Genomic DNA, 22,774 nt, shown 5'->3' with positions numbered 1-22,774 from the left:
GCGTTGCACCATCGGCAACGGTTAAATTTTGTCGCGTTCGTTAAAAATGTTCAGTGACATGTCCTTTACGTGGCATGTACCATTGTGTAATTGAAGTATAACTACATGAAAATAGCATGTATCTCTCTGAAAACAATTTATTTTGTTTACTCTGGCCCGTGGTTATCAGTATTTCGTTACCGTTATTTCCATTGTAATACTGTCGAAAAGTTCAGTAAAGCACAGACGAGTAAACCGTATCCTTGTTTACATTATGGGTGACTGGACATCCGTATGTTTCCCAGGTCATGTACTAACATTGTACCTACCAATAGGTAAGCACAGCGCGTGTCGCATCGCGATTACAAGCAACGTGTGGGGCACGCTTGCATCGCGGGAAGTGCAATAACGCCGCGTCAAACTCGCATGCCAATTTCTCGGAATGTAATTAACGTATTGCAATGCTACTAACGCTATTATTATTGTGTTTTCTCGTGTTATTGATTGCGTATGGAGTAACATTGGGTATCGACTAAAAAAAACATAATATATCACCAGACAACTATAAGTAAGAGAGTTTGGTGGAAGTTTTTGCGTTGACTGTGTGGGACGGCAACTGAGATTGGATATATGCCCGAACAGCATAGAGGGATCTCAAATGGTTGAACAGCAATGGAGACAGACCAAGCTCACTAGGCTAGGTGTGGCCTGGATGTTAAACATTCGTCTTCTTGGTGATGCATGGCCCTGGTAATAATTTTTAACCACGTTAGCTTTCGTCAAAGATGCCCATGTGCTAAGACACATGTGGCGGCTAATATTTACTATTGAAATAATTCACTGTGGGAAATTATTTGAATTTAATTATTAATTAGATGATTAACTGGCACCAAGTAGTTCTCGATGCATGTTACATCTAAGGTATGGGGTAGAAAATGAAGCACATGTTACGAGGTGCCCTTGGGACAGCGTTACTTTGAGACAGGTACGAATATAACACGTCAACTAGTATAGCACAGACTTCTAACCTCTGACCGATATAGTGAGAGTGGTGGATCCTGGTGATTTGGAACACACAGCTATCACCAACTACACCGTGGCATAACCGTAGCTATATTATCATATGTGATGCAAAGGTTGAAACATTGTGGCGGCTGTAAAATGTTCTGAAAGACTATTTAACTGGCAACAAATAAACAGCTTAAAGAAAAGAACCGTCAGTTGCATGTGTAACACAATTTCTCAAGCTGCCATACGTGCAGTCATTTGGCCACACTGGTTGTCTAGCAATAGGTCATGCGATCAGTCTCCGTTCTCTGTATTGGGACAAACCGGTTTCTGGCACAAGGTACCGTTATCCAAGATGTCGGCGATGACGTCATCCAAGATGGCGACTGTGATGTCATTCAAGATGATGGATTTTGGCGGGCGCTGTGAATTTTGGCGAGAACCTAGGTCAAGGGGGCTAGCACCAAAAATCTAACGCCCCTCCCCTCCCCAGTAAAATGGTGGGAACTTCAAATTCCAACAGGATAATACATTACACAAGATAAGAAAATCACGGAAAGATAGGCCACTTGGGGTACCTCCACGAACCTAAGTTACCCGACCATCACTTCTTCCTAGGAACTGACCCCAAATTTGAATTTTGGCGGTAAGGGAAGGTCAATTCGCGTATCTCTACTAAGCGAAGAAAACGGCACAAAAGAAAGGTTACCTCCACTAAACTAAATCACCCGGCCACCACCTCGTCCTAGGAACCGGCGCCAAGTTTTAATTTTGGTGGTAAAGAAAGGTCACTTGTGCTTTCTCTAGCAACCTAAGAAAATTGTGCGAAACAAAGCTCACCTCCACTAACCTAAGTCACCTGACCGCCTCCTCTTCCTAGGGATTGGTGAGAAAAGAACTCAGCCTGCACTGGGCTGCTGGAGAGAGGAAGGAGTGTAGTTTATTTATTTTGTAACGGTTTATTTACGGATGGAGTATATTTATCACAGTGATACAGAACACACGCTCTGACATGCCACACAGCATACAGACCTGCAAACCACTCCTAAATAACTCATGTATAATGCTCTGAACACACGCCTGTTTATTGTAAACTGTCAAAATAACGCATTTCACAGCCTGTAGACATGCAGACCACTCGTAAATAATGCAATACATTTACGTCCAGAGAGCCAAACAACCAGGAGGTCTGGAATCCAACTGACCTAGTACACACAACCACCACCAGAGGGCATTGTCGTCCGGTCTGTGATGTAATATAAGATGACAACCATGGCGTCAGCTGATGACGCAAATGCCCTTATCATACAGGATAGCGTCAAACAGTGTGTTCACCACAAGGTCTGGATCTAGTACACAGTACCACCACCACAGAGCACTGTCATCCATTTCGTGATGTAATCCAATATGGTGGGGAGAAATGGCAGGAAAACGACTCTGCCTGTGCTGGACATGTTTTTATTTTGCAGGCAGTATCTCCACCACGAGATCTAGAGTCCAGCTGACCTAGTACACAACATAATCGAAGATGGTGCTAAAATGACTCAGCCTGCGCTGGGCCGCTGGAGAGAGTAAGGGAGGAGTGTATTTTATTTATTGTGGAACAATTTATTTAGGGATGGAGTATATTTATCACACTGATACAAAACATATGCTTGGGGTCACACCACACAGCCCTCATACCTGTAAACTACTCCTAAATAATGTTCTGCAGACTCACAAACAATTCCTACCTTATCGCAATAATTTCAACACAGACCTGCAAACTGCTCATAAATAATGCTGCACAGTGATATGTAGACAAGCTCAGTACTCGTAAACTGTCGAAATAGTTCATTGCACAGCCTGCAGATCCGCTCACAAAATGATGCAATCAACACACGCAATCACCGTCCACCACCCCCTGTCCAGTAGACAGCATTGGGGGTTAGCGGCAGTCCCTGTGAAGTGACGTGGCCATCAACTGTCAAACCATGTACGGATGCCCACACACATGAGGCAGCAACATCCCTTTCATACTTGACACCTGAGAAATTCCTCTCAAAATACGTGTTGACCTAGACACTGTTGCTGATGCAACCGGACAGGAGCACAGACACTCCAGGGGTGTGCGCGCCATCACAGCCATGAGCTGCCGCTGGACGCAGGTGAAAGTTGCTTTTATTTTTGGGTGTACAGTCAGTGTTATACTGGCGTCACAGAACTCCAAGGCGTGCTCACGCAGTTCCCATACGTGAGATGCCTCCGGGCAGCACGTGTCTTTACAACCACTGCAAGCACATGTAGCAACGTTTTCAATCTTATACTGATGTCACATGACTATGTAAAAATAAGAACCGAGTCGACCTCGCGGAAACTGTATAGCGTCCCAGAAATAGTTAACGCTAGCTTTCTTGATGGTTCAAATGGCTCTGAGCACTATGGGACTTAACATCTGAGGTCATCCGTCCCCTAGAACTTAGAACTACTTAAACCTAACCAACCTAAGGACATCACACACATCCATGGCCGAGGCAGGATTCGAACCTGCGACCGAAGCAGTCGTGCGGTTCCAGGCTGAAGCGCCTTTCTTGATGTCTCAGTTTGTATGCACGGAAATTCCTGCCCTAAAAGAACCTGTTTACAAAAATAGCGCAAAATAACGTCGAATGCAGTCTTCCTCGAAGATCTAACGTGCTACTCCGTCCATCAGGTGTTACCCTTCCTGCTTTCAACACACACAAACGTTCCCCCGCTATGTAGAGGCCCCTATATCCCAGCACAAAGGATGTGAATGAATCGAGCATTATGATTGGCTCTTATGGAATTTATTCGCCGAATTGCTGACACCACTGGTATCGAAGCACCATCTCCCTTTTTTCCTTCTGCAGACGAGACTTTCAGTGGCTATTTTACACAGATCACCATATGGCACTGGCAATTAAATCTTACAAACTACTATACATATCGTCATATATGGAAAGACTCTTACTCGTTTACACTGCTCTACCACCGGGGACATGACCTTGGATATTAGTGCGTGAAACTGATCTCCAACCCAGCAATATATCACAATGTGCTGTGTTGATGTAGTAAACATACAATTCGTATCCTGCACTAAACAAAATCATCCCTTTTACATCATTCGTACATATACCTCGAAGACGGACAGTATCGTATATACTCCACACAGCACTAGATATTTTCCAGCAGCCAACGATCACAAGTTATCCACCCCCAACGCGCGACGAGAGCACCCTCAGCGGACCGAAGTCACTTTCAGAACTGTTCTACATATTTGGGCTCGTTTCCTCTCGGCACAAACACGTTACAGTTTCTGGTCCGAACCTGAATCCTTCCTCGCTAGCTTTTCTACACATATCTCCAGACTCGGGGATTACAAAAACACACGTATTTTCGCATGGTTCGCCTTAATATTATACCAGCGTCGCGGTACTTCTCGATATCAAGCACTACGCAGCATCCTACCGATCGCTAGCGCAACATTACTCCCAAGATATAGACTGGAAATTATTTCTCAACAAACCCGAAACTTTAGCTAGCTGGAGTGTGCTCTAAACCACTGACTACCTAGAAACTTGTCACGTATGCGAAGACATTTACTTGGCAACTCGAAACAAATAGTGTAAACTGATATTTCCAATCTCAAACACCGATGTCGGTGATGCAGTAGATTCCAAAGCTTCCCTTTAATTTACACAGTCAACTAAAGTATTTTTCATGTCCAGAGAACCGGCAAACGTGTCTTCCACACGCTAGATGTACACACCACAGTCGATCTTCTCTCAACTAAATAAAGACGCGAAATGTACAGAAGCAGTCAACCGAAGAAATTACATGGGAGGGAATAACGATCCAGCGCAAACGCACCTCCGTATTTAATCATCTCAAATTTCCACGCAATCACGAAAGATATCCAGCACATACTAAGTATTAGTTCGCTATTCGGTCGTCTAGAGGACAACACGGTTAATACAACTACATTCCTACACTCCAACAGGCATCTCCAGTCTGAATCACCCCTGCACAGGTCACCGGCGCTGCAGGCTGAGCACACACAGGTAGAATGTTTATCCTATGAAATCGGACACATATATATTTTGCCCCTGTACTTACAACTTAATGTTACGATCGCAGTCTCAGATGAACGACATTCGGCAATTAGCAAAGTATAGGAAATACGCTCTGTTGACGGCTGTCGCTCTGGAAATGGAAATATCAATACCACTCTTATGACTTGACATACTCTTCCCATGCTATCACAGTATTCCACGTCAAATCCATACCTTCCTTACGACTGGACATAGTCATTTCCTTTGCACAAACACATACTTTATAAGACCGATGCTCAACACGAACCTGTCACACACCCACTACTACTAATACTTCCTCAATAACAGATCGCTGGCGATACGAAATAATACTGAGAGAAAATCAACCATGGGTGGACATGTCTCATAAGTTTTTCTTGCGAGTGTCACCACCATGTTCTATAAAGAGGGACTTAATAGGCCGTATGTTTAAAAACTCGATCCCAAGAACTACTGTATGTTACTGTCACAAGCGGTCATGGTTCTACAGGTGCATAGAAGTATCCATGTTAAAAGCTATACTGGCTTTATAAGTCAAGGTACGATATTACCTCTGAATGAGGTGGTTTATCTATCAGGAAAAATACCGAGACGGTGATCCTGGAGTGTATATTATCAGATCAGCAGCGCGCTTACACGTAGCCCACGACGCAACTTCGTGATAAAATCGCTGAATTTTGAAAGTTATTCGGCTAAAGAACGTGATATGAAACAGGTATTTGCGACGCCCTCACACTGCTGCATATTTATCCAATATGTATAACTTATTCTGTCTCGATGCTGTGCCGTGGTAAAGATTGCTGTTTTGAAGAGCGCGCCGCAGCGCGTAGTGTGAAGCAGTCGTCCTCCGTTTCTGGCGGTGGCGCCGCTGTGGCAGTCGCAGCATTGGTGTCTCCCTCTGGTGGGAAAGGGGAAAGGTTGTCTCTTCACGTGCATTTAAGGGGCGCTATGAGTTCGCCAGTCGGTCACTCTGGGTCAGTCTCTCGTCCGCATTTGTTAGGCAGTTAGTGTCTGTCTGTCGTTCGGATCAACCTTTACAGCCGGCAAGATGAGAGTCTTTCCACTCCGCCAGTAAGAGAACTCAGCGAGCGGTCGCCCGGTCGGGGCTTAGTTCCTGCATCTGAGTCTGCGCGTTATGCCGCCAGGCTGCTCGAGTTTGCTCAGGCTATGGTCATTGGCGGTTGGATCGATCGGTTTGTCTGTTGCACACTGAGACACAAGATGACTTGTCCGTCTTGAGCGTCGGCGCATGTGAGGTCGCCACGTGAGTCCAGTGGGCCGCAGCGTATAGCTAGGGTTAGTGACTTCGCGGTCGACACGAGAGCAAGAGGAGTCAACCCACGAGATCGGTCTGGCCGATGCGAGCTGCGACGCCGTGAGACGAGAGATCGGCGCGCCTTCCTGCGTCCGTTGAAGTGGCTGGCAGAGGACGGTTTGGGAGATTGATTTGGGGGTGCTGCGCCAGGTCTTCTCGAGAAATCGCAGTGTATTAGAAGTTAAGTGGCTGGTGATATGTTGTTTGATTTACTCTTGTTAAATTCTACTCGTTTTATTGGTGAGGTCACCAGCCGTTTTGCTTTGGGGTCGTCCCACCATTCTTCTCCGTTTGCCCATCCGGGGGAAGGTGGTTGTTTATAAATTGGGTGGTCCGTTTTTCCCTTGTGGAGTAGGGGCGGGTTAGAGCGACCTGCGGTTCGGTTTGTTCGGTAGTCTTTCTATCAATCTACCGTACGTTAGTAGCTGCCTCTGTCATGTTTGTCGGATTTGGTGTGTCAACGAATTTATTGCTTGGAGTGCAACGGCCTAATACCTGAAATATGTTTTGATCTTTGGAAACTTCGATATTATTGCCTGTGATCTTGAGAGACTGTGTCTATGTACTGTAGAGCATCTTAACTATTGTTTGGCCAACCTGGTACAATTTAATATAAGATTGCATTTCATGGGCTTTTATTTAAATGATCATTTTAGTGTATAAAGTTGACACCCTTTCACCGTAAGACTTTTCTTAGAAGTTAAAATCAAGTTGCTCCTTCGGTGGCAAGGTTAATGTTTTAATTATTAGTTTTTTGTACCATTTCCATCACTCCTACGGGGGTTGCATAGTTTGTGTGCTTGTGTAAATCGCTAAAACTCTTAGTTTAAGGTAATCTGGCGTGTTGCTGATTTGCAGCAGTGTAGTCTTTCAGAAGCTTTTGTGAGCGGTCGTAAGTACGGCCGTGTCAAAAGGGAGTGGCAAGGTTCTCTGCCCAAAATTATATATTATAATTTAAATCTGTTTCTTAAAAAAATGCTTTTAGGCACTATTAAAGTGAATAAAATATGATTTCATAAGTTACTCCCTGTCAACTACTTCCATGTTTTTATAGTGTGATTAAATGCGTTAATGTTCTTGATGAATCGCTAGTAAATAAAATAAATTCTGAAGAATATTCTTTGAAAATAAATCACAGTCCAGATATCATGTCAGAGGTTCTACTATATATCCACTGAGTTATGGGCGATGACCGAGAAGGATCACAAACAGTAGTAAATCGTATGCTTATTGAGGTCATAAGCAATGTACACTAGCTTTTCAGATCTCCAGTGTTACGCCATCCACTAGAAATGCTGTCTGCGATTTGGAATCAAGTCCTCCCACTCAACCACATACCTACGCTGGGTCACAGCCACAAGTGAATCATATTTCTGGCACTCTCATATCTCGCAACGAGTCACCTTCCTCGAACCTGTCTGCTACAGTAAAATTACAACCTGCTTTTAGTCAGTCCCTACGCATCTTCCAACTGCTCACATTTCTACAGCTTTGCGCATGTGATCGTTTCAAGTCGGAACTGAACAGAAGTCGGAGGAAACCATATCCACCATCTTCTGCAACCCGTGAAGAAACAGAGCGACTTGAGTTAGAGCGCCAGGAGTATGTTTTGACTATTCGGTGGAAATGCGCGCATTTTGGTGCGTCCCCAAACTACATACAAGTACTACAGATCCGTGTCCATTCAAATCTATCAGTCCGACATGCTATCACCGTTATTCTGTACCCCCAAACAGAGAAAAATTAAGAACTATAGAAGCTCCACTGACTTCATCCGACATAGAATTCACCTATGCACCATAGGTCACGCGATGACACAAAGCTGCGGTGGGGCTCCAGCGCGGAGAGGGAGATTTTGCAATGGTTTCCAGAAGAGCGCAGCGTACAGCCCTCCAAGCATCCCTAACGGTATACCCCGTCCCTCACCGAATTTACACCTCAAACTGCTGCTACTACTGCTGCCTGTGTGGCACAATCCTATTAAATATACAAGCACTGCAGAGGCCACTTTAAAGTTTGATCACCTATGCTCTAGGCACATGATCGTATCCCACAGACTATATACTGAGTGGCAAAAGACGATCCCTCTGGTCCTCTTTAGCTGACCGAAACACACTTTTGTACAATGCCAAACATTTCGTTTTTCTGCCACGACCTCGAGGCTTGTGCCAGGTTCTAAACTGACATTAGGAACTTCTGATCCACGGTATCTCGCAGGAAACTAGACATTGCACAGTGTAAATCATCTTCTTACGGCGGATACCATAACACGACACAAATCGGCTGATTTTAAATAAAAGACGGTTACAACGTAAGGAAACCGGAAGAGTTTGCTCGCGTTCTGTAGAGTCTACAAACTACAGTCCGAAGGTGATTCATGAGCTCATTTAAACTCGTCTCTGACACTCACGGAATAGCTGATAACTGTATGTTCCGTGTCGACTGATTCCCCATACTGCAGTCATGTACGTGATCACTCTTTCGGTGCTATCGAACCCAGAAGGTATAGCCCAGCCGCCAAAACTCTCTTCCAAGCAAGCGATGCCAGTCAATCATTATGTGGTAACCAATAGCGTACCAGTGGACGGATGGGATATAAAAGACAACATCGACGTACTCTAATCATAAACATCACAATTGGTAGTCCGAGCAATTTTAGCAATTTTATACTAATTTCAACACCAACCAATGATGTGAGAGCATGTTTACCAATTTCAGTATCATAGCTAAAGCACCCCATCTCCACTTTACGAGTATCATTGAGAATGTAGATAAATGACTGTGCAGTATGTCCATTCAATGTTAATTCTCGAGCACAACCATCATCAAAGATATCAGACAACGATCTACATATTGCTAACACCCCGAGCATAGTGCATAATTTATGATGATGAGAGTCACAGAGCATTCTTGCTGTCTTAGCGTAAAATTAGATGGTGAAAGACCCCCTCCCACTACCGTTGAACAGCCCACCCTGCAGCACCGCTACGGATTTAATCTGCATCTTACCAGAAATACGCCGCTACGTTCCACGTCCCTTGAATGAATGGAGCTTTCCAAGTCCCAACCCATCCAAGTGTACGAGATGTCTCGAGATGTGACCTTGTCGAGGAGCTTAGCACTCCTTATCAACGTGTAGTAACAGATTTCATATAGGTAAGAAAAGGGGTTCTCTATACTTTCAGCTACCTAGTTTCAACAACTTTTCAAGGTCATCCAACCCCTCTCTTCCAACATCCGAACTACAAGCACATAGATCGATGAATGTCGGAATTGTCTTAGGATTTTTGGTATGTTAGCGAATAAGACAGGTAAATATTCTCATACAAATTATTTATTAACTCTTGCTTATACATTTACACACAGAAAACAACTCTTTCCTTATTTTTGTTAGGTTTAGTTTTAATAATGTCCAATTTCACTTTTAACTTATAACTTAAATCCACATCTGAATTATCTATTTCTTTCTCCAACCAGTAATTTGACAAATACAGAGAAGGTATATTATCGAATTCTAATATATATCTAATTTTCTTCCCGTAAAATACTTGTTTTATGGCTTTAACTATTAGCTCTGATCCCTCCTGCAGTTCTTCTAGACGAGAGCGTTTGGGGATTTTAGTTTTTCCTCGTATCTCCCCCATGACGCTATTGTTAAAGCGTTCCATGTCTTCCTGTGTGTATGTCGACAACTCTTCTGCTCCATATTCTCGCAGGATTTCTGTATAGAACTCTAAGTTTACAACCTTTACAAACGAGCTGCCATTAAATGTAGTTCTTCCATCAGTTTTAAACTCGGCAAATGGCTATTCTGTTGCTAGGTGGACAACATACAGCTCGCCAGAATATAACCGTCCTTTTTAAGCCAATCCAAATGGCAATACAGCTTAATAAACACATTTTTCGTGTATCCATTAACAAAGTAAACATTCTCTATTCCACTGAATTCGGCCAACACCAACACGTGACCAGTTTCCATGGCCGTTTACTGTAAATGCCAATATTTTGTATTCCCCCTTCATAGTCAGATTTTTCCATACAGAATGGCTAAATCCATACGTAAACCTGGCCTGCACATCGGCAATAGCTTCTTCCTTTTCGAATTGCAGCTTATATTCCTCCTTTATAGCAGTTATCTTCTCCATATACTCCAGTTTCCTTTTCCTTACCTAAGTCCTCCATTTCCAGTTTTCGTTTCCGTACACTTAATACATTAACTGCACTTAAAGTAGTAATTTTTTTAATGGGGAACGGTTTAAGTCGGTTTGATATATTGGTCCTTTTTCTTAAGACTAGGGGTATGACATTATTTGTAGGAACCAGTCCCAATTCGGCGATATCTATATAGGACGGTATTGTGGAGAACAGGGTTCTAGACTGAGAAAAATACGTTTCTCCTGCTTTAACATAACACTTTTGCGTAATACTTATATTGTCTTTGTTGGAGTCAGAGTTAAGAACCTCCACGTAGTTTACAGGTAGATAGTTAAACCTGTATGCAGACAGAGCATTACGTATAAGCTTTATCTTGATACTGAGAGTCAGGCAGACTTCCTTACACAAGAGTCAATTTTCTGGTGTTCTTATTACTCCAGTAGACAAATTGTAGATCGTTGTTCAACACCACTCAGCAACTGTTCTGTTAATTATTAGTTAGCTGATATCACATGGCTGCAATTGGCACATAGTGGATTGGAGCACAGAGTAAATACTGCTTGTTGATGTCTAATACGCCTAAACAGCTTTGCACTGGGTCGAAAACGCGATCCATTCTGTAGTTGTATATTGTGGTCTCCAGCCTAGTATTGCCATGTTCCTTAGCCAAAGAAGACGTAAAACGTTCCCGTAGTCTCGTGTCTGGACACTTTATAAAATATTTAAGACGGTTACCTATTTGTTTACTTCTGGACTAGTGATTTGACATATAAATTTGTTGTATACCTTTATCCACCTCCCCCCATGAACCATGGACCTTGCCGTTGGTGGGGAGGCTTGCGTGCCTCAGCGATACAGAGAGCCGTACCGTAGGTGCAACCACAACGGAGGGGTATCTGTTGAGAGGCCAGACAAACGTGCGGTTCCTGAAGAGGGGCAGCAGCCTTTTCAGTAGTTGCAGGGGCAACAGTCTGGATGATTGACTGATCTGGCCTTGTAACAATAACCAAAACGGCCTTGCTGTGCTGGTACTGCGAACGGCCGAAAGCAAGGGGAAACTACAGCCGTAATTTTTCCCGAGGGCATGCAGCTTTACTGTATGATTAAATGATGATGGCGTCCTCTTGGGTAAAATATTCTGGAGGTAAAATAGTTCCCCATTCGGATCTCCGGGCGGTGACTACTCAAGAGGATATCGTTATCAGGAGAAAGAAAACTGGGGTTCTACGGATGTTTTTTTTTAGTCCCATTTTGTTCGTTTTCGTTCGTTGTATCTGCTCGGTGCGGACGTCGCAAGACACCCGTTTCTGTTCGTCGTGGATCCATTAACTCAGTTTTTTTTTTATTACAGAGGGCAACTAACCCTCTGACCGAACACGCTGAGTTACCGTGCCGGCAAACGGATCGGAGCGTGGAATGTCAGATCCCTTAATCGGGCAGTTAGGTTAGAAAATTTAAACAGGGAAATGGATAGGGTAAAGTTAGATATAATGGGAATTAATGAAGTTCGGTGGCAGGAGGAACAAGATTTCTGGTCAGGTGACTACAGTGTTATAAACACAAAATCAAATAGCGGTAATGCAGCAGTGGGTTTAATAATGAATAGGAAAATAGGAATACGTGTAAGCTACAACAAACAGCATAGTGAACGCATTATTGTGGCCAAGATAGATACGAAGCCCACACCTACTACAGTAGTACAACCTTATATGCCAACTAGCTCTGCAGATGACGAAGAAATTGAAGAAATGTGTGATGAAATAAAAGAAATTATTCAGATAGTGAAGGGTGACGAAAATTTAATAGTCATGGGTGGCTGCGATTCGGTAGTAGGAAAAGGGAGAGAAGGAAACGTAGTAGGTGAATATGGACTGGGGCAAAGAAATGAAAGAGGAAGCCGCCTGGTAGAATTTTGCACAGAGCACAACTTAATCACAGCTAACACTTGGTTCAAGAATCATAAAAGAAGGCTGTATACATGGAAGAAGCCTGGAGTTACTGACAGGTTTCATATAGATTATATAATGGTAAGACAGAGATTTAGGAACCAGGTTTTAAAATGTAAGACATTTCCAGGGGCAGATGTGGACACTGACCACAATCTTTTGCGTATGACCTGTAGATTAAAACTGAAAAAACTGCAAAAAGGTGGGAAGTTAAGGAGATGGGACCTGGATAAACTAAAGGAACCAGAGGTTGTACAGAGTTTCAGGGAGAACATAAAGGAGCAATTGACAGGAATGGGGGAACGAAGTACAGTAGAAGAAGAATGGGTAGCTTTGAGGGATGAAGTAGTGAAGGCAGCAGAGGTTCAAGTAGGTAAAAAGACGAGGGCTAGTAGAAATCCTTGGGTAACAGAAGAAATATTGAATTTAATTGATGAAAGGAGAAAATATAAAAATGCAGTAAATGAAGCAGGCAAAAAGGAATACAAACGTCTCAAAAATGAGATCGACAGGAAGTGCAAAATGGCTAAGAACTCATGGCTAGAGGACAAGTGTAAGGATGTAGCGGCTTATCTCACTAGGGGTAAGATAGATACTGCCTACAGGAAAATGAAAGAGATCTTTGGAGATAAGAGAACCACTTGTATGAACATCAAGAGCTCAGATGGAAACCAAGTTCTAAGCAAAGAAGGGAAACAGAAAGGTGGAGGGAGTATATAGGGGGTCTATACAAGGGCGATGTACTTGAGGACAATATTATGGAAATGGAAGAGCATGTAGATGAAGATGAAATGGGAGATACGATACTGCGTGAAGAGTTTGACAGAGCACTGAGAGACCTGAGACGAAACAAAGCCCCCGGAGTAGACAACATTTCATTGGAACTACTGACGGCCTTGGGAGAGCCAGTCCTGACGAAACTCTACCATCTGGTGAGCAAGATGTATGAAACAGGCGAAATACCCTCAGACTTCAAGAAGAATATAATAATTCCAATCCCAAAGAAAGCAGGTGTTGACAGATGTGAGAATTACCGAACTATCAGTTTAATAAGTAACAGCTGCAAAATGCTAACGCGAATTCTTTACAGGCGAATGGGAAAACTAGTATAAGCCGACCTCGGGGAAGATCAGTTTGGATTCCGTAGAAATGTTGGAACACGTGAGGCAATACTGACCCTACGACTTACCTTAGAAGAAAGATTAAGGAAGGGCAAATCTACGTTTCTAGCATTTATAGACTTGGAGAAAGCCTTTGACAATGTCGACTGGAATACTCTCTTTCAAATTCTGAAGGTGGCAGGGGTAAAATATAGGGAGCGAAAGGCTATTTACAATTTGTACAGAAAGCAGGTGGCAGTTATAAGAGTCGAGGGACATGAAAGGGAAGCAGTGGTTGGGAAGGGAGTGAGACAGGGTTGTAGTCTCTCCCCGATGTTATTCAATCTGTATATTGAGCAAGCAGTGAAGGAAACAAAAGAAAAATTCGGAGTAGGTATTAAAATCCATGGAGAAGAAATAAAAATTTTGAGGTTCGCCGATGACATTGTAATTCTGTCAGAGACAGCAATATACTTGGAAGAGCAGTTGAACGGAATGGATAGTGTCTTGAAAGAAGGATATAAGATGAACATCAACAAAAGCAAAACGGGGATAATGGAATGTAGTGGAACTAAGTCAGGTGATGCTGAGGGAATTAGATTAGGAAATGAGACACTTAAAGTAGAAAAGGAGTTTTGTTATTTGGGGAGCAATATAACTGATGATAGTCGAAGTAGAGAGGATGTAAAATGTAGACTGGCAATGGCAAGGAAAGAGTTTCTGAAGAAGAGAAATTGGTTAACATCGAGTATAGGTTTAAGTGTCAGGAAGTCATTTCTGAAAGTATTTGTATGGAGTGTAGCCATGTATGGAAGTGAAACATGGATGATAAATAGTTCGGAGAAGAAGAGAATAGAAGCTTTCGAAATGTGGTGCTACAGAAGAATGTTGAAGATTAGATGGGTAGATCATGTAACTAATGAGGAGGTATTGAATAGGTTTGGGGAGAAGAGGAGTTTGAGGCACAACTTGACAAAAAGAAGGGACCGGTTGGTAGGACATGTTTTGAGGTATCAAGGGATCACAAATTTAGCATTGGAGGGCAGCGTGGAGGGTAAAAATCGTAGAGGGAGACCAAGAGATGAATACACTAAGCAGATTCAGAAGGATTTAGGTTGCAGCAAGTACTGGGAGATGAAGAAGCTTGTACAGTATAGAGTAGCATGGAGAGCTGCATCAAACCAGTCTCAGGACTGAAGACAACAACAACATCAACCTTTATTCTACAATTGGAGCTCACCGACATAAAACAGTCTACTCCAGCTGTTTTACCGTTATCCACAATGACATTGCTGCTTCCCTCATGCTCTCCTTCCATGCAGAAGTCGTGGGTTGATATTAGGTGGTCGCACATTTCCAGTTTATTAAAAATTCCGGCAAAGTCTTGCGTTATATCTAAATCCAAAAGGTAATAATTGCCTATAAGTAGCTGCTGCAATATTCCGGGGAACTCCTCCATTAGAGCATCCAATCTAACTTCCGCTAATTCCACTTTATTCCGTATAGCCATAGGATTTTTATATTTCTTCGAAATCGTTTCCAGTGCCTCCTTGACAATTTTGTCCAGTATTCCTCTTGCTGTCATACTGTTGCTTCCATGTAGCAGAAATGGTAGCTTCGCCTTGACACCATGTCTTGCGGTGACGAACTTGGAGAATTTACTATGTAGATAATAGTTAAATGAACCACACATCTCCTTTAACATTACAGATCGTCCCTTCTCTAACTGCTCCTGGCAATCCTCTTGATCAAAGATTTTAACTACCATAATGTTATTGCAAAAGGGTTCTGTAATAAGAGTAAGCACATTTGCTTAGGCACGAACCATTTTCGGTGTAATTTATGTTACCAATGTCAGAAACAGTATTGTCCAGGTTCTCCAGTAGTAACCATAAACCAAAGCGTTCGTCGGTTGGTCTCGTCCTCCTCCCTAATAGTTGAGACATGTTAAACACTTTGGAGGAATCCATGTTGACACTTTCAACTACCACAGAAGAGTGATTAGTTGCGGCTGTTAAGCATCCTTTTATACTCTACAGATCCGAGATGATTGCACTTACGGGCACGTGATTTCCGGTCATACATTCTGCTTAGATCCTAGCCCAATTGCGGTATTTTGTGCGCAAGGTGTCCGTGGGAGGGAATGCTACAAATTAAGGAAAACTGCTCCATACGTGTGAAGAATACCAATTTAATTAATTAGGGTAGTTTTTTATATCATTATGGTGTTAGCGGTACAGTAGTTAATGGGAGGGAGTGCGTGAGAGGATGACCTGGAACAGAAAAGCAGGTTATGTGCAGGATACTACGTTAATCTGCATAATTTTTATGTAAAATGCAGTACAATAGTTTATCGGGGTGGGTGACAAAGAATAATGCACCAGAAATGGCGTTGAAAAGCATGTGAAATTCGAAAACTGTACCAGAAAATGGTGGGAGGTCATGACTGATTACTTAATTTGATATCAAAGGCAGTAAAATAGTTTAAGTTCGGTTACATGTAAAACCACTTAGCAGAACAAGTGCCGACATTGACCCAAACATTAGGTTAAGACACCCAGAGTACAGTGCCTAACATTAGGTTATGTGACATGTTTTCCCCATGTAACTGCTTCTTGCAAGACCTACATGTTTCCAAAAAGCCGTGTATGATGAGCAAGAGAAATCCAACCCCCACTGAGCCGGGCATGGCTCGTGTTCTCGCCATCATGTATTTTACACCCTGTTTTAACGTACTTCCACCTCTCTATGTTAATTTAAATGACTACTGTCACTGAGTTGCTGCTTTGCCTGACCGTGAACGGCGTTAGCAGCATGTATCGATATATCCCCTCTCGTAGTATCTTTGCTCGGCTGCTATTACTTTCCGTCGTTGGCTGTTGTAGGCAGCTCGGGTTGCAAGTTCGGCCTGCCAGTCAGAGGAACGTGTCTGGAGCGCATTCCGGACCTGCCAGTCGGGGAGCTGCAATGCGGCACTACTGCACTCGGGTTGGAGCAGAGGTCTGCGTCGACATGAGGTCTGCGTCGACATGGCTCGCCCGACCATTGCCGCCACGCACCACTTGAGCCGGGCCACGGTCTTGGTGGATCGTCTGTTGGTCGCCCTACCGGTCGACACGTTTTGGCTCGCCGATCGTTCATGAATCGGTTGTGTGCGTGCGGGCATCTCCTCCCGATTTGTCTTCGTGCGTGCTTAGCTACTGTTGGGTATCGTTCAGATCTTCGTGCAAGTGTTTGTCAGGTGGTGTGTGTAGTTGGTGTTACTTCCACTGACGACTATTTTACATGTTGTCGGCATTCTGTCGGTTGGTGCGGACCAGGGAAGTTATGTACTCGCGGTGCAGTCAGCTGGGTCCGCTGGCGGTCCCCGGTCAGTGTCGGAGCGTGTGTGGGGCTGTCCGATCGCTACGAGCTTCGTGGTTCACCGACCCAGGACGTCAAGGTTGAGTGGTGTTTTAAGTACCCAAGCTACGTCCATTTATGTTGTGTGGTTCGTTTCGGTGGTTCGCTATTGGGGAGGTTTTCCTGTGAGCAACACTGTGTGTTTGTATTGCTAAAACTTAGACACCATGCGGTGGAATCAGTTATATTGGTTGACTACAATCCAAATGCACCAGCGGAATTTTCTGCCTTGTGGCCATTAGTGTTCTGGTTACCTTCCCTGGCCACTAACGTAATATCAGGCAGTGTTCTTCCCTCACCTGTTGTCGCTGTCCAATACGGTGTGTAGTTTTGACAGTTCAATACACATACATATTTGACTGTGGATAATCGCGCCCGTAACATTTTGTGTTTAAATTCTCATGTACCGCTTGGTGGCAAGCAAGTCGTTTGTCGTTCGGTCCGTGGCTGTCCCCAGGTTGGGTTCCGACAGATCAAGTGTAGTTGGGCTCACCACCTGTCTCATCTAAGTGAAAAAGGGCACACCGACCCCGTGAGGTCTTCTGAGTGTTGTTTTCTTTGCTGTCTTTCTCACTGATGTTTAATTGTCTGTTTATAATCATTCATAGCCAATGATAAAAAAATCCTTGGTTTTACTGTGTTTTATGTAAGTAAGTTTGAATTCTGGAAAGTGGATATTTGCTGAAAGGTTATTGCCGTTGTGTTGTCTTTTCTTTTAGTCCAGTTTCAGATACTTAAAACTTAAGGCTTATAGTCATATTTTTTTTAAAATTTTGGAAAATTTATTGTGGGCCTTCAGCCTTGGAACCTTATTCTTAAAATTACCTTAAAAGCTTAAACATTGCGGCTTTCTGCGTTTGAAAGGTTTTGGTAATTTATTTTAAAATCTTGAAAATTTTATTGTGGGCCTTCAGCCGTTTGTATTGCATCTTGTTTATGTTTGTCTCTTCACCCTTGCCTTGAGACTTTCAGCCTAGCTGTGATATCTGTATATTTTATTTGTAATTGTTACTTCATGTTTTTAGTCACCTTAAATGTACCTTGTTGATTTTAAAGATTTCTTGTTTGGAGGCCTTCAGCTGTGAAAGATTTGGAGTTTGAAACTCGAAGTAGTAAAAGTTCGACTATGTGCTACTTTGGTTGTAAATGTGTTGTTAAATTATAATTACAATTTTAACATGAAACTGACCCCAGCCTTATTTGGCACTTTCCACAATCCAAATCACCTGTTCTGCTCAGCGGGTTTAGTGGGTGTTTCACCTACAAACTGATTTTCTTTTGTAAATAAACCATTTCCATATATTCCATACATTGTCTAAATTGTTTAAACAATATTCCACATAGAGCAACCGAAGTCCCTCCAAATGCTAGATCAGCTAAGTGTTTTTCTCATCAGTCCCTAGGAAGAGGTGACGGACGGACTTAGGATAGTGGAGGTAGTCCAGTTGTCCCTTCTTTCGCGCCATTTTCTTAGCTTAGTAGAGATAACCATGGTGTGACGCATTATGCTGCTGGAATTTGAACTTGCCACCATTTTTCTGGGGGAGAGGGAAGCCGAAATTCAAATATCCCGCCAGGGGGTGTGTGGCACTCGTCTTCAGTGACATCACGGACGTCATATGGGGTGACCTACTTTGGGGCGATGTCATCGCCGCCATCGTTTGGGTGTCTGTGACGTCACGGCCGCCATATTGGATAACGGTACTTTGGGGCGACGTCCTGGTCTGGAATGACCTACTTTGGGGCCATACACCTGTAGCCTCCCCTACTCTATAGCAGTGGAAAACGTATGGTAGCGGCATTTCAAACAAAGCCCCAGCTTGACGATACAGAACAAACTGCAGAATCGGTTCGGAAACTCCAAATGCGATAAAAAAAACTTATACCACCGTTCAGTAAGAAATTCGTTTTCAGCTGCGACCAATTGGAAATCGAAAAGGAAATGCATATGAAAGGAACTGTCGAAATTAGAGGTACCAAGAGAGTCGTATAAAGATCAAGTAACGCATTCTTGTACAATTATGCCGCCTTTTAATTTGGATGGCAAATTGGCTGGAAAGTTAGTTATTGTGCTGCGAGAAGTTGTAGGTGCTCTGCCCCCTATTAATGTTTCTCGTGTGCGTGATCTTGAAAGGAATATTTGTCACAGCAAGCAAGAGTAGGAAAATGGGCGTAAGAGAACTGCCGTATTAGCATTGCCTTTGGCGAACAGCTGGTCAAAATAACTTGCATTTGCTTGTCTGTGTAGAAGTCATTGAGTCATGTCTGGCTCATGTTATGCGTTGGATTAAACCTTCGTTGCCATTGTGTGATAAGTCTCCCGCGGTTATCGCGATTATGCTGTTATCCTCTCTCCCCGTGAGCGGCAGCAGCCGTGTGTATCGATATTTGCCCCTTGTACTATCTTTGGCCTTGCTCTTATAGTTTCTGGCTGTGCTGTGTGCGACCACTTGGTTGGTTTACGTGGAGCAGCTGTTCCCATTGCTACGAGATCCGTGGCTCACCTATTCTGGACACGAAAGTTGAGTTTTGACTTAATCTACCAGCAAGTCACGACTGTTCACATTGTGTGGTTTGGGTTTCGTTTGTTGTGTACTGGTCAGGTGGAGCAGAAGTTATATTGACAGTGCGTCCGTTGACTGTCTGTCGCTTGGGTTGTCGTCGGATACAGAATGCTTAGGCCGATTGCCTGTCTCACATAAAGGAGCATTAGTGTTCGAATTCCAGGCCGACCCTCAGAAACTTCTGAGCGCCGTTGCGTGTAATGTCTTTTCTTATTTGTTTTTGTTGTTTGTATTTGAATGGCTTCTAGCCGATTTTTAAATTAAGATTGTTTTGCCCTTGCGGCGTAAATTTGCTTGGGCATTCAACCTAATTTAAAGAATTATTTTAAGGTAAGGCATTTGGCCTTTAAAAATTTATTTCGGCTTGAATTTTAAGTGATGGGCCTTCGGCCGATTTTTAAATTAAAGTTGTTTTGCTCTTAAGGTGTGATATGGTTTGGGCCTTCAGCCTAATTGAAAGAACTGATTTAAGATAAGGCCTTCTACCTTTTAAATTTCTGTTATAGGTTTGAGTCTTAAGTTACTGGCTTTGAGCCGATTTTAAATTAAAGTGGTCTTGCCCTTAAGGCATGAGATTGTATGGTGCATTCGACTGGTAATTAAGTTCCAAAAATTAAGGCTGCGATTCTTGTTTTTAAAATTTTCTGGGCTCTTGTAATGTTTGGTCAAATAAATAAAGTGGTATGTTAGAGTGCAACCAACAGCCGCTTATTTTGCCCCCTTTTCGACAATTTAAAGTACCTGTCCTGTCCTGCGGGTTTGGCAGGGCTTTTCGGCCGTAGTCTTTTCCCCGGCCGTAGTCTTTTCCCCGGCCGTAGTCTTTTCCCCGGCCGTAGTCTTTTCCCCGGCCGTAGTCTTTTCCCCGGCCGTAGTCTTTTCCCCGGCCGTAGTCTTTTCCCCGGCCGTGGTCTTTTCCCCGGCCGTGGTCTTTTCCCCGGCCGTGGTCTTTTCCCCGGCCGTGGTCTTTTCCCCGGCCGTGGTCTTTTCCCCGGCCGTGGTCTTTTCCCCGGCCGTGGTCTTTTCCCCGGCCGTGGTCTTTTCCCCGGCCGTGGTCTTTTCCCCGGCCGTGGTCTTTTCCCCGGCCGTGGTCTTTTCCCCGGCCGTGGTCTTTCCCCGGCCGTGGTCTTTCCCCGGCCGTGGTCTTTCCCCGGCCGTGGTCTTTTCCCCGGCCGTGGTCTTTTCCCCGGCCGTGGTCTTTTCCCCGGCCGTGGTCTTTTCCCCGGCCGTGGTCTTTTCCCCGGCCGTGGTCTTTTCCCCGGCCGTGGTCTTTTCCCCGGCCGTGGTCTTTTCCCCGGCCGTGGTCTTTTCCCCGGCCGTGGTCTTTTCCCCGGCCGTGGTCTTTTCCCCGGCCGTGGTCTTTTCCCCGGCCGTGGTCTTTTCCCCGGCCGTGGTCTTTTCCCCGGCCGTGGTCTTTTCCCCGGCCGTGGTCTTTTCCCCGGCCGTGGTCTTTTCCCCGGCCGTGGTCTTTTCCCCGGCCGTGGTCTTTTCCCCGGCCGTGGTCTTTTCCCCGGCCGTGGTCTTTTCCCCGGCCGTGGTCTTTTCCCCGGCCGTGGTCTTTTCCCCGGCCGTGGTCTTTTCCCCGGCCGTGGTCTTTTCCCCGGCCGTGGTCTTTTCCCCGGCCGTGGTCTTTTCCCCGGCCGTGGTCTTTTCCCCGGCCGTGGTCTTTCCCCGGCCGTGGTCTTTCCCCGGCCGTGGTCTTTCCCCGGCCGTGGTCTCTTCCCCGGCCGTGGTCTCTTCCCCGGCCGTGGTCTTTTCCCCGGCCGTGGTCTTTTCCCCGGCCGTGGTCTTTTCCCCGGCCGTGGTCTTTTCCCCGGCCGGTGGTCTTTTCCCCGGCCGTGGTCTTTTCCCCGGCCGTGGTCTTTTCCCCGGCCGTGGTCTTTTCCCCGGCCGTGGTCTTTTCCCCGGCCGTGGTCTTTTCCCCGGCCGTGGTCTTTTCCCCGGCCGTGGTCTTTTCCCCGGCCGTGGTCTTTTCCCCGGCCGTGGTCTTTTCCCCGGCCGTGGTCTTTTCCCCGGCCGTGGTCTTTTCCCCGGCCGTGGTCTTTTCCCCGGCCGTGGTCTTTTCCCCGGCCGTGGTCTTTTCCCCGGCCGTGGTCTTTTCCCCGGCCGTGGTCTTTTCCCCGGCCGTGGTCTTTTCCCCGGCCGTGGTCTTTTCCCCGGCCGTGGTCTTTTCCCCGGCCGTGGTCTTTTCCCCGGCCGCAGCTTTTTCCCTCCTTGAAAGTGACCTGCAGTTCATACCACCTTGACCACTGGACAATTCACGATCAGCTGCACGACACTCTTTTGCATTCACTTCCATGCCACCACCTTCCATCAATTCTCATAACCCAATTACACCAATGTGATTCTGTATGCATTCTCTAAGTGTGGGTACCTAGCTGAACGTCTAGCACGGATTGTAACTCCAAAGGAGTTCGATATGGAGGCGAACCTCTGTGATTACTGTGACGTGCAGTTTGTCATTCGGTGTTCATAGTGAAAGTTAATGGTTTATTTTCAACATTTCTTGAATGTCGACGATTACCATTTTGTGAAGTGTAATACATATATCTCTAGAAGGTTCATCTCTGCACCTCCCGGACAGTCATATTCTGTCACTCTCCTGATGCATAGGATAAGTCATTAGCAGCTAATATTTTTCCTGTCATAATTGGTAAAAGAACACTTTCAAATGAGCCTTACTAAAGACTGAACTTGCGAACTCGCACTCAGAGTATTCCATGTTAGTGTGCCTAAGGTCTAGGTATTATTCACATCTGACAAAGATTTTTAACAGACCCTCTTCACCTCTGACAAAGCCAGCGAAAAAACGTAGGGATGCACCGTAGTTTCAGAACACATTAAACATACCGTCCCCTCGCCAACCGGAGGAGAAGAGTCGATGTAGATTGGGGTCACCAGCAAGCATTGTTACACTAGAAATTTTATTTTATTTCACGTAATAAAGTAGTTGCCTTGGAAGGTCACAGAAAACTATTTTTTTATGGTATTCAAATTTCAGATATTAAATATTAGTGTTGGGCTGGGATCAAAACTCATATCCCCCGTTTCGTGGGATTTGACCCCTCTTGGGGCGATGCAGTTCCATCGTTATATCGACAGCATTAAACATTCCTCAAAGTTCTTTACGTCTCTTTGTGCCTTGTCGAAAATAACGTTAGGTGCCGGTATCGACTCCCGGTCAAATACGGAACGTTACATTACATCATTACCGGTT

At 44.6% G+C, this 22,774-nt stretch overlaps 1 protein-coding gene across 1 annotated transcript in view; it reads right to left on the bottom strand.

The window, feature by feature from the left end:
* The window catches only part of LOC126355293 (collagen alpha-1(I) chain-like), a 156,963-nt gene that overhangs the window by 89,211 nt on the left and 44,978 nt on the right, over window positions 1–22,774 (bottom strand). The window contains exon 2 of the mRNA XM_050005583.1: window positions 20,330–21,782. Within this exon, the coding sequence (XP_049861540.1) occupies window positions 20,330–21,782 (1,453 nt within the window). The remainder of the gene's footprint in view (window positions 1–20,329; window positions 21,783–22,774) is intronic.

This window comes from Schistocerca gregaria, chromosome 3, assembly GCF_023897955.1.
Source record: "Schistocerca gregaria isolate iqSchGreg1 chromosome 3, iqSchGreg1.2, whole genome shotgun sequence".
Classification (NCBI taxonomy): Eukaryota; Metazoa; Arthropoda; class Insecta; order Orthoptera; family Acrididae; genus Schistocerca; species Schistocerca gregaria.
The sequence above is the reverse complement of the archived record's forward strand: the minus strand, read 5'-3'. Positions and strand labels throughout refer to the sequence as shown.